At 44.4% G+C, this 12,965-nt stretch overlaps 1 protein-coding gene across 1 annotated transcript; it reads right to left on the minus strand.

Annotated features, from left to right (window-relative positions):
- Positions 1–539: 539 nt before the first annotated feature.
- Positions 540–4,966, minus strand: LOC112944124 (histone-lysine N-methyltransferase SETMAR). The gene is made up of 2 exons (XM_026035500.1): positions 4,904–4,966; positions 540–4,532 (listed from the first exon to the last, which is right to left on the minus strand). The coding sequence occupies exons 1-2, from the start codon at positions 4,964–4,966 to the stop codon at positions 3,741–3,743; spliced, it is 855 nt and encodes a 284-aa protein (XP_025891285.1). The 3' UTR covers positions 540–3,740.
- Positions 4,967–12,965: the final 7,999 nt, after the last annotated feature.

Here is a 12,965-nt window from a genome sequence, read left to right on the forward strand (position 1 = left end):
CAAAAATCAGTCTCTATTAGGGAGTTAAATTAATTTCAGCAGAAAAAAAGTGATTCATTGAGGTAATACAGAAAGAATTTTCATCCTTTACTTTATAAAAAGCTCTATTTATGCCCCAAGAGTATGTTTGCTTTCATAAAGATTCTACTTACTTTGTTTTCCTTCATATTCTGGAAGGAAAAGAAACCTAAAATCCTACAATTCTGTATACTGTAAAAGTGGTATGGGTTTATCTTAAACAGCTCTGGTGATGCTGCCCTTCAGGATCAGTGGTCTCGGTCAAGGATCCCGGTGCTGCAGGTGGTTGGTGGTGGAGAGCTTGCCGGGGCTTCCACGGACATGGCTCCATGTGCTCCGCTTTGAATTATGATTGCTTAATATTTGAATACAAAATATTTAATTAAACCTTTTGAATTAATTTCAAGGGGTAAGTAAAATCTCCCACTTGTGGTTTTTAATATTTTCCATTGTTTTTATTTGAAACTATTCATAATACAAAATACAAACTGTTCTTTCTAAATTGGTTGTTATTTCTCTCAGATCTTAACAAGTCCAAATACTCTCTGTAAGGGAGGACTATCAGACCATTTCTTAAATGGCAAATGGTTGAAATAAATTTCTACAGCAATAACAAAAAATGCTGTATCTGTCCTTCGAGATGTTTTTATTGAGAAAGAGCACGTTGAAGTGATCAGCAGTGTAGCAGTAGACTGAGTCTGTGCAGATCTGAGAGGAAAAGGTGAGCAAATATGAACAAGAGCCTATTTCCTTTTTTCTTTTTCTTCTCTGATAGGATTTCTGCTCCATGCCCCAAGCAGCTGTAGTGCTAAGAACAAGCAAGGTGACTGTTATGCAATGTATACAGCATGTGGAAAACTGCCATTGTAGATTGCTTTGAAGATTAAGAATTCAATGACAATATTTCATTTCATGTTCTAGCAAAGCCTGTAATATGGCTGGCTGCTTTTAACAGTACAAAAGTCTTTTTGTTACTTTATATAATCTTTTTTCTTTTTCCTTACCATGTAATTGATATTCAGCTCACTTCCTAGGAAAGAGCTGTGCCTGAAAGGCTGGAATTGCAGAGACACAGGGCTCAGTTCCGTTCTCAGGTTTAAGGCTGGTGATGCGAGGACTAGATATGGCTAATGGCATTTGGGAGATGTTCTCTTATGTTTTCATATTGTTTGCAATCGGTACTTTCTCAACTACTCAGGCCCAGATCACATTCATAACAGGAAGATTAAAAGAATACTGCTGTAATCTTGTAAAACCTATCTAATCTTGAGGAATAGGAATACAAGTGCTGTAAAACTAGTTTTAAAATAATTTATAAGAGGGGAGAAGAAATTAAATCGTCCACTCCCAAATGTGCAGGCTGAAAGTGACTGGCACAGAGCCCCACTGGCGGAGAAAACCAGATAAACCTCTAAATAGGATAACAGATCTTGAAATTTATATTCTGGAACCTGATAGAGCCTACATTCTAAGAGGCAGGAGAACTTCTGTAGTAACAGCCAGGTTCAGTCAGGCAAAGAGTAAAGTTACTGGCTGCTGCTCTTGTAACCAGTACTTTTAACAAACAGCTGGAGCCCTTTGGAAGCTTTCTGTGCCTATAGAGGGGACAGGTAATGATTCAACTAGAGCAGGACCCTGTAGCAAGCTTTAACTTAAACTACAGCATAGCACATGTCTCAGTAGCAATTCTTCATATCAGAAATAAAAATATATTTATTAAAGGAGGGACAGACGATGTCCAAGCCTATCAAGGAAGTATAGGGAAAGGCAGTTTAGCAAAATAAAAGCAGCCACATTTCCCATAGCTCTTAGCAGGATCAAGTTAATCTTTGTGTTTCAAATGAATTTTCTTTCAAAAAAAAAAATGTTGCTTGCTTGTTTATAGAGCAGATGATTTATTTTGGCTCTCCAGATGTGGTAGCTTGTGTGTATATGTTAAATAGTATGTCTGCAGTTAAAGATTAAATCGTACAAAGTGGCTAAATCAAGGACTCTTGCCACTGATGGAACTGCATGTGACAATATTGTAAAAAAGCAGCCATTGCCATTTATCTGTGTCTTGTTCATGAAAAATTTAAACAAGCCTGTTTGAAGTTTCTTTAATTTGGTATTTTTAGAAAGGAAGTTATGTAACTTGTAATTTCAGGACTTCTTAATCAGGCAAGCTATCTTAGGTATTTATCTTGAAACTATAGCTTTTAGGCAATATAAAAGAACAGTGGTTAATTCTTCCCAAGAGATTGTTAGCTTGTATTTTGAATACAGCATCTCTTCTGCCTCCTGGTGTAAGGGGACTTAGACTTACTGCGTTAGGTGAAGTGGACGTGTCGGATCTGTACAAGAACAATGAAGATGTAACAATAACCTTCTCAGGCTTCTGGCAAAGCAGAGCCTCCTGCTTAACACTGTTTGGCTTTAGAAATAAAGAAAACAAATTATGAGCTGAAAGGAACTCTTGTATCTACCAGCTGCTCAACAGTGCAGGAACAGAATTTTGTTGTTCAAATGTACTTCATCTTTTAGTACTCGATGATTTCATAAGTCAGACAGGCAGTATCTTACTCGTTCAGATTAGAGTCCAAATTTGTTTCCTGACAATTACAGTGCTGGAAATTACCGTGGAAGTGCTGCTTGCTATTACCGCAGAAAATGTTATTAGATGAGTCCTGAAATAGATGTGTTTTAAAAAGGTGAGATGACTGTTTAACAGCCCATGGTACTGCGCAGTTTACACAGGAGCTAAATGGTAATGAAACCAAATGTTGGTAAGCAGATAGTTGTGCCTAGAGATGGAAGAGGGTGAAAAGCACTTACGTTAATCTGACATCACTAAGCATTAGTTATTTGTGTTGTGGTGCACAAAAGATTATAGCAATTCATTTTAAAATATAATTTCATTTAATAGAATTTAAGAATCCTAATACCTTTCTTGCAAATGCCAGTATTTCATTGTCTCAAGCTCTTCCCTGTAACTTTCAATTATTTTTCTCATTGACTTTATATGTCCTTTCTTTGTTGGAAGTTCTTTTTTCAAAGATGCAGTATAAGTTGACAGAAGAAAACAAGGTAACAGCACCAAGCATGGGTTAGAAACTGATTCTGCTTTGGAACAGCTTGAACCTGTTGTGCCCCCTTGAAACTTGAAAACACCTTAAAAACAGAGCTTCCATCTTGAAATTCTTGAAAACCACCTTTAAACAGAGTTGTTAGGACACTGCATGAAGACCTTCTCAAACTCCAAGGCTTTTATTTGCTTTTATTCAAAACCACAAGCATGTCCCTGATACTGCTAGATTACACTGCTTCTGCCAACCAATGTTCCTCTCTTACTGTTTAGCAGGATGGCTTAAAGTACTACTGTGCAGCTGTGGTAGGTTTGGGGTTCCCACCTTGCACACATTTCAACTTCAATATTCAGCTGTCACCCTTCTGTGGCATAAAGGTTGAATTTTCTGCTTTTGTACTTCAATGGATGCAAAAGGAAAGAAATCTAGCAGGTAAGTGTGTAAAACTAGAATGTACATGTTAATTTTCAAAACCGATATCCTCACTAGATGATTATCTGGGTTGTGTTTAAGAGCTGAGTGGAATAACTCTTCGTTGAGAAAATGTATCCTTAGTATAGCTCTTGCATGCATCTACAGCAAGCAGAGTCCTTGTTAACTGCTGTTTAAATGGTAAGGAGATCTGCGCTTGTTAGTGCCTGCTCAGGGATGGAAAAGCTATGAAGAGCTCTCTGGACAAGTGTCAGGTGTGGAAAAGAGGGAGCTGTCGCAAGGCAAGAAGGAGGTGCATGTGCGGGCTCCACAGTAGCAGGGCTTTTTTGGCATGTTACCCTCCTCTGAAGTTTCTGGCACTCTGTTGGTTACTGGCATATTGTGGAATCTTCCCGAATAATCATAGGAAAGTTCTTCTCCAGGAGAAATATCAGTGGCTGCAAAAAGTGCCAGTCTAGGCACCATTGAGTCAACTCGGACTGGCACCATAAATAGGTTGGGTTCGCAGGAGTGATTCAGGAACCTCCCGACGTTCCCGATGTACGTTGGGTCAATGAACGTCTCCAGTATCTGGCCACTGTGGAGATGCTCCCTCACTGCTATAATGTAGTTTGAGTCCTCGGGTGCCTGGGCCTGAATTCTCCTTCGTGCCTCGTTAACACCCAAAACTTCCCCCGCGTATTCGCACACGAATCTCCCCTTGGCTATGAATTCCAGGGTGCGCAGACCCCAGCCTTTCCTTGCGGTCTGGAAAACCTGGAGCCTGAACTGCAGCCCCCGCTGGACGAGCCTGTTGGGGCAGGAGTGTCCGCAGCGGCACAGGGCGCTGCACTCGAACACAGGCCTGGCAAAGCCCCGCTCGTCCTCCGTGGGCCCCAGGCACAGGCCGCGGTAGTTGTCCCCATGGCGCAGGCAGGAGCACGCGGGATGGGCGCAGGAAAGGCAGGAACACCCGGGGAAGGCGATTTCCGTGGGGTCGAGGGCTCCGTCCGCTCCGGCCACGTTCTCTGGGCTGTACTGGGAACACGAGGCAAACCAGTGAATGGCCCTTAATCAATGGATTGATTCATGGTTGTTATTACAGAAACACCAGACTACTTCTCATCGAGAGCCACCTCTCCAGGAAGGTGTGAGGAAAGGCTGGCACCCGACGTGCGGAGGAGTTTGGGTTAAACATTTCAAGGTGCGAGGCAGGAAGCCCCCCTGCTGATGACGCCGCAGCCACGTTAAATTCCCGGTAACTTCAGTAAATTTCCCCGTAGTTTTTATTACAGCGACGCAGCCCCGTGCCCGCGCGGGAGGGGTTCGCGCGGCTCCGTGGTCTGGGCCAAACTGGCTCCGCGGGGCCAGGGCCGCGCTCGGCTCCGCGGGGGGGGGGGGCGCCCTACCTGGAAGGGCGGCGCGGCCGCGCCCGGCGCCCAGCTCGCGAGCGGCTCCAGCTCCGCCGCCATCGCGGCGGCGCCGGCCCCTCGTGCCCATTGGCTGCGCCACCCTAGAGAGGCACCGCCGCCTCGTCCCCATTGGCTGTCCCGCTCAAGAGAGGCACCGCCGCCTCGTCCCCATTGGCTGCGCCGCGCACTGCTGCGCGTGGGCGGCGGGAGGTGGCGGCAGCTGGCGCGGTGCCGGCCGGCGCCGCCATCTTGCGGGCTGCCTCCTCTGTGGCACTTTGCCTCCCGTTCATAAGCGCACCCCAAGCTGAGCAGTTTCAGCGGGGCTCACCTGCTTTATCTGCTCTCTGTAGAGACAGTTCACTGTGCTTTTTCACTTGTCCCGTTTGACTGTCCGTGGTTAACTTACTGTTTCCCACACAGCCCTGTGCGTGGCCGCAGCCCTGCCATGCAGCCGGCAGCGCGGGCCTTGCTGCACGTGGTAACAGGGCCGGGCGGCTGCAGTGTCCTCAAAGGCCGCGGAGCCGCCGAGGTCGGGCCTGGCGGGGCTCGGCGAAGCGCGGCCTCGGGGTGAGGCTGGCGAGAAACCTCGGGCGCCTTCCTGGCGCCCCAGCTCTCGGGATGACCCCGTGGCGTAACGCGTCCCAATGCGGGACAGCACTCGGTAATGGGAGCGTCTCCGCGCTCCCTGTGCGTGTTTTCCATCCCCAGTCAGCACCAGGAGCCACAGATGAGCTGCTCGGTTTAGGAGGCAAACAGGTTGTGGTTGCAAAGCCTTGGTGCACGCTCGAGCCCTGAACAACGCGCTTTCCATCTGTGTGTCTGTCTCTCTCTGCATGTCTGTCCCCCTGCTGCAGTTACTGACCGATGTGTCTGTTTTCTCCAACTCCCAGTAAAAGGAACGAGGCTTCTCCCACCTGCCTGCAGAGAGGAGCCAGGCAGCACCAGGACAGGCAGGGGTAAGGCTGGACGGCTAGACTGCCAAGCCCCGCTTTACAGCTTGAGCCGTTAATGCGGCTAACAGACAGATAGGGAGATAACCAACAGCCTTTTTTTTCCCTGCCTTTTTTTTCTCCCTTTTTTTTTAATAATAGCAGTCTAAGAGAATGGAAGGCACAGAAGAGGAACTTAGAAGGGCAGTGCCTCCTAGTGTCTGTTCAGTGTAGTTTTGGGGTAGATTCTGGGTGGTTTTAAACCTGTATCCGTACACTTTGATTCAGGTAATGCACCTGTGGCATCAGTGCTTCATACTTGAATGGAATGAAAATGGTAAAGGTCTTTATATAACCAAATCTAGTCCCTCTCTGACTACCAGAACAGAATTACAGCTGTTTCCTGTGGATGCTTCCAAGCCCTGCCTTCCTGGGATCCATCCTTGGACTCTGCGAGTGCTGCTTCTTGTGGGAAAAGAGGGTGGAACAGTTTTGAGACAAGCACTGAAATGTTGAGTAACTGTAAATATTAAACTATGTTTCATTTATGTAGCTTTGGGCTCTCTTCTATTATCAAATCAAATTTTAGATTGAGACACGCATAATTTGGCTGCTAATTTTTACTACCAGATGGAATTCTTTTCTATTTAAAAAAAAAAAAGTCATGAGTCATTACTCTGTAGTAAAAGAAACAGACTGCTTACATGTACAGGAGGTGGTGTTCTCAAAATCAACAAAAAGTCATGGAAAAATCAGTGTTTTCTTCCTTCTCCTACCCCAGGTTTCTATAGCATTGAATTGTGAATGGGTTGCATTCCTGAGATGTCCAGATTGAGTGAAGAAATGATGAAATTCTAATTTACTGTATATAAAATTGTTATTGAAGGAAAGCAAGGAAGTCCAGAATGGAGCTGGAGGAGTGAACTGTGTGTGAACTCCGTAATGCTGAACTAAGGCAGCTGGTGCAGCTGTAGAATTTCTTTTGCATCTGTGCTGTCCCCGTGATGGGACTATATGCATCGCTTTTGTTTGATATGATGTACATATTTAGCTGTTGGGTTTTCTCCCTGTGTAAATGAGTGCTTCCTGCCTATTAATCACTTTTATGGCTGTTTTCTGCAGTTTCTCAGATTTGTTAATATCTTTCTGGTAATGAGAGGTTAGGAGGTTGACTGTGCCTGGAACTGCAAATTCATTTCAGAGCTGTCTTCTTCACTGCCTGGTTTTCTGGGCTGATACCTTATGTTGTAGCAAGGTGGTGGAGCTCAGATGGGATGTGTGCAAGCCTGTGGTTCATCATGCTGCAAATAAGGGAGCTGCGCTCATGTGACTAACAATAAATCTCTGAACAAGTCAGATCTTTGTGTATTTTATGGTAGCCAGAAGGCTCTGGACTTGCAGTCAGTGATTATTTGTCTATTAATGTGCCTGGAGTCATTAGAGGAATGCCAATTGGAAAGGGGCTGCTGCTGGTGACCTAGTCCAGCCTGTGCTTGAAGTGGGAGTTTTTTCAACCTGAGATCAGGTCAGCAGTGGCTTTATTGAACCAAGCCTTGAAAAACTCCAAGGAGTGAGATTCCACCAGACCCAGGGCTGTACTGTCCTCCTCCTTGGAGAGGGTGTCAAACCTAAATCTCCTAAGCTGCCACGTGTGGCCTTTGTGCCTTGGGTGTCGCATGTCGCTATGGAGAGGATTTTTGTTCTTTCATTGTCTTTGCCCTTCAGGGAGTTGTGGGGTGCTATTACCTGTCCAGTAGTGTCCTCATTGTCAGCATAAGCAAGTGCACCTCCCTCAAACTGTTACTGTGGGTGTATACTTAATCTTATGACCATCTAGGTAGCCTCTTGCTGGATCCTCTCCATTTTTTTTCTATATTTTTTGAACTAGTGGACCCCAGCCTGACTGCAGCTTTTGGTGCTGCCTCACCCCTGCCAAACAGTCATAATAACTTCCCTTGATTCATCCTCCTCCTCGTGTAGCCCAGGGTGGGGTCTGCTTGGCAGTTTGAGCGCGCACTTGGCTCATATTCAGCCTGGAGTCCCTTGTCAGCCCTGATGCTTTCAGAGGGACTGCACTTGGTCAGTCAGTTCCCTCTCTGTGCTGGTGCTTGGGGATGCTCTGCCCCGGCACGTGCTTGCACTAGTCTCGTGTTTGGACTGTTGGAGTATTTTATGTCTCAGGGTTGCCTTGATGTTCCCCCAGCAGGTTGATACTCTGTGCAGGATGGCCCCTTCAGCTGGCGATTCCACAACATTAAGAAGTTGCCTGCTGTAGAAACAGAAGATGTTCAGAAGGTCTTTAAATAAAAGAACCTATAAAGATTCTCAAAACTTCAGAGTTCCCTTCAGAACTAATCTCTGGAAGAGTAAGGTTTTCCTTTTTAGTGTATCTTTTTACATTGCACTTGGTTGTTGTCTGCCTTTGTTCTGAATTCAAGCAGTTTTCAGATATCTAAACTTGCTATTTTCCCTTAAAAAGAAGTATATCTCCCTTGTGATATACTGCAGATGTTTTCTGCAGGGTACTTAAAATGCATCTTAATCCATGGTATGGAACTTGTACAGCCTAAAGGACAGAATTTGTTAGCTGATTTATCCATGCTTTCTTCAGGCTGTGTTTTCTTCCTTTCCAGTTATCTTTATTTACTCCTTTTCTTACAGTCTCTTTTTTCTCTATGACCTGCTCTTCTTTTCATGTTGCGTTTGTATCTTCCTTTGTGAGTTGACCTTCACTTCTGGATGATCGTGTCCATCAAGTTAGCAGCCTTGTGCTCTTTATCCCTCTGCCAGACTATTGTGCACCTATTAGAATATTGATCTGTAGAGAGTAGAGTATAAAAAATCAATACCCCATTAAATGGAGTAGAGTGACAGTGTCTCTAAGGCTGATCAAATGCAGAGAGTAGTGTCTAGACACTAAGAACATCCCCCATCCGTTTCCCTCATAGCCTTGGCTAGGCAGATAAGATAAAACATTTGCATCCTGTTATAAACTAATTCATGTGCATTATAACTTGGAGATTCATTACAGACAAACAAGTTTTGAAAACTGTCAGCAGTGCAAAGAAGCACTCTGATGTATTTTGGCAGCTGCAGTTTAGTGTTATTTAGGCAGTGTAAGCCTCCAGAGCAGCAGAATATTAAATGATCTGTGATGTACTTAGGCAAGATATATAGATATGAGTAGTTACACCATTATCTCCTCTTTGAATGCTTACAGACTTGTGGAAAGACCAATTGTAAAGATTAATTTTTTTAGTGGTTCAACATGCATGGATCACCTGTATGTGGTTTGCCTCTCTTCTGTCTGCTCTTGTTCCCTGCACCCTAACATTCCATTGTGAGATAGGGGATCAAAACATATATAATAATTTTCTGTTTTCTACTTTTGAATCTTGTCCACTGAGAACAATCCACATTTATTTTAAAATCTGTTATTTGTTCGTAAGTCCTGTTCATATCCATAAACTTTCTTCACGCGCTAGAGCAATGTCCTGTTTTCTTTAAGAAAGGTATTAATGTGGTCTGCTAATTGCTCAGCTAGGAAGCTTGTTCTTGTACGTTTTGCAGCTTGCTTTATTTATGCTTTATAGCTTGTAAAGTGCATGGAAGTACTTTATGGGCTGGGAATTTGAAATAATGAGGGGCTGCAGTCCTGAAGCAGAGCGCTCAGCTGGCAGCCTGCCCCTGTCTGCAGGGCCGGGCTCATTATCCGTGAGTCACCCCGGCCCTCACTGGCTTTGCAAGATGGACTTTGAGGGTCATCCCTGAGCCCCGGGGCTCCTGCTGGGTGAAACCGTGTCATGCTGTGTGCTAATGAGCCGGCTAAATGTTCCATAAGTAAGTGGATGCTGGAAGAAAACGTCTGGTAATCATATTTATAAATCCAAAGTAGGAGAAGCTGAAGATGGCGTGATTTAAGTATGCCTCAGCTGTGCAAAGAAGACTGACCTTGGAAGATGCTGTGTTTAAATAGTGTAGTTTATCAAAATATATCAAAGTGCTTTACTAAGATTGGTGAACTTTGCTTTCCTTGTTTTACAGATTAAAGCAAGAGCTGAGGCAGAAACACACAGAATGAGTTGATCAGTGGAAGAGCTAGTTCTCTTGGTTATCACAGATTGTTCCCTGTCACCTCTCATCACATCCTGGCTTTCAGACGAGGATTATGGATCGTAAATCTCTTCTTCCAATATGCAGCACCTTTCCAATCCACAGCACACTCGCAAGATCTCAAGTTTTATGTGAGTGAAAAAGTTATATGACCTAATAAAAATTTCGTCACATCTTCACATGTAAACAAAGAAGAAACTCAGAAGAATGAGAGCGATTCAGATCTTGCTGTGCAAATTGCATTGTGATTAGTAACAGTATTCTGAAGTGAAAATTGTTCAAAAGATGCATGTCAGCTGAATAAATTCATATCTATACCATATTGTGGCTTGACAGCCCTGGGTGAGCCACTTAGAAAGACTAGATGGATCACCTATGCACTGTTTAAAATTATTGCAGTGTTCCTCAGCAGCTGTCCTGACTATATTATCATAGTCTTATTAACAGAGAATGCCATATATCAACATCCCACTTAAACAGCTTCCTGTGTAGCAGTATTTCTTGAAAAGAAACTTGTTACTAAGTGAGACATAGAATTGCCTTGCAGACTGCAGGAAAGTCTTTCCTTTGAAGTGTACGTCAACTTTCTGCTCTGTTCTCCCCATCTGCTTTGCCTGCCGAAATTCTATTTGACATCAGTGACCTCGAGCATGCCCTGTATAGATACAGTAAATGTATTTGCACACCATTCAGGTCTCTAATGGGCTACATATAAAACAGATGTTTTCAAAGGATCGTGGCCAGAACCATAGTGTGTCTAGCAAACTTTTGCTGCAAAACTGGGTTTGTAGTTTTGCTTAACATCATTCTCCTTTTCAGTGGCTTCCCACAGACAGAATTCTATGTATCAGGATTCCCAGGAAAACAGTTCTAGCTGCTGACTGCGTAACAGTGGCACTTTGCTGCTGTGGGTTGTTGAGGGACAGAAGGACAGACTATCTTTTTTGTGCCACGGTGATGCTAGAGGCCTATGAACAACCACTGTGTATTATAAGCATGTCCTCTATCTTTCTCGATATCTGCTAGAGAAGAGAAGTTATCTGATAAAGGCAGTGGTGCTATTTAATAGGTTAGAAATTGCCTGTTTAGGGGAGAAGCACACAGGAGAATGTTTGGGGTATACACTGAAAAATTGCTGTCCATCTGAGAAGCTGAAATCGCTGCTTTACTGCCAAGTTTTTGACAAAAATTATTTGTGTTCTATTATGGCAAATAGCTTGCCCAGGTTGTTTTTGCAGCGCAGGAACAGCAGCTCCTGGTAGAAGAGAAGAGCAGAATTTGTTGGGTAAGGTCAGCACTAGTGGTCGCTGCCAGCTGCAGTGCTCTGTGAAACAGACGTTTTTGGAATGTGTTTCTAAGTCACCTCCAGCCCGCTGTCATCTTTGCTTATTGTAACCTTGACTACTCCAAAACGCTCTTCCTTATCAAATGAGCTGGCTACAACAGGACTTAGTGCGGGATGAGTCAGTTAATACAGGCGAGCAGCCCTGCTGTCATGGGAAGGGACAGGAAGTGGATTTTTTAGGCTTTTTAACAAAAATGTAGTAAAAGGCTCTTCAGATTGTATTCAGCAGAGGGCAGCAGTCCGCAGAATCCGACAGGCAATATGGATAAAGAAATATGGTTGCTTGAATGAAGACTTCTTTCTGTATCATTGTACAGAACCAGCCTGTGAGGCTTTTCTTCCACAGGCAGGTCACTTACAGGAATGTTCTTCACTCTGTGCCAGGTGAGAGCGACACGAGGGAGGTGGCAGCTGGTGTCTAGTTGTGTTCAACTCGAGTACAGGGTAACCTTAGGCACCCCTGGAGCATCAGCCTGCTTCCTCCACGCCCATAAAATGTTAAATGCAGAGTTGCAACTGGTTTGTATAGACACATAAAATAATTTCATTTATCTAAACCTTTTATTAGTATTTAAAGCCAGTCAGCTTTTATTGGACCAAGAAATTGTAATGACTCCCTCATTTCCCATCACTTGGAGAGCTGAACTGAACTTTTGCAGTTACACAGACATGCGCTTGCTCCTGTGAGCAGCTTTTCCCTCTGCTTGTTTTCTTTATTGTTGTTGCCATAGTGATTGTTCAACCTGCAGATTGAGGTTATTGGGTGTTTCAGGTAAAAATGCCCTATAAAGGCACACAAATGTAGGAATTAAAAGCAACCAGCAGACCTTTTTACTTACCATTTTCTTTGAAGGAAGAAATAGCTACAGGAGCTAAAAGCGCAGCATGGCTGCCACAGCACTGCACTGCTCAGGGTGAACCTGCCCTTCCCTTGCACCAGGCAACTGGTGGCTTTTAACAGCCTCCTCTCTGCCGGGGGCTGCTTCCTCGGGGCATCGTGGAGCTTCCTCACTAATGAGAGGAAGAGTAGCAGCCTTCGTGTCTCAGGAAAGTCTTTAGCTGTGCTGCGTGGTTACACAGTTCTTCTTATCCCCCTTCAGAAAGGGCTGGAATTGCCTTCCTGCAGAGAGCTGTGGCGGGGCTAAGTAAATGTTTGAAGAAGTTCTTCAGGTTTGTTTACAAACACCAGCAGCTTTTTGCAGCCTTCCACACCCCGGCGTCCCCCTGGAGTTTGCCAGCTCTATTAGGGAGCTAGCAGAAGGTGTTTGCGGATACACAAATCAAATCTGCAGAGCAGATGTGAGGATCCCTGTGTAATACTGGAAAGTGTCCACATAGGGAGTTTCTTCTGAGATATTTTTCAGTGAATATCATAAATTCTGCCCCTAAATACCATGAGCGCGTCCTTTGCTGAGGAAGGAGCGGGTGCCGCTCTTGCTTGCGGAGAGGGGAGACTCCTTTTGCAGATGATAACAAGGCAGTACAGGCTGCACATCACAGTCCTTCTGAACTTGACCTGATCTCTAGACATTTCATACCAGTAATCTGCTGAACAGGGGAAACTGTGACTGCATTGTGCACCTGTTAATTAAACAGTCACTTGAAAGTCTTGGGAATGTGCACTAGCCATGATTGCTACTGTATGTTGTTCCTTGTTTTTAAGCCCCACTTC

Source organism: Nothoprocta perdicaria, unplaced genomic scaffold (genome assembly GCF_003342845.1).
Source record: "Nothoprocta perdicaria isolate Ctin4 unplaced genomic scaffold, notPer1 scaffold_16, whole genome shotgun sequence".
In the NCBI taxonomy this organism is placed as follows: Eukaryota; Metazoa; Chordata; class Aves; order Tinamiformes; family Tinamidae; genus Nothoprocta; species Nothoprocta perdicaria.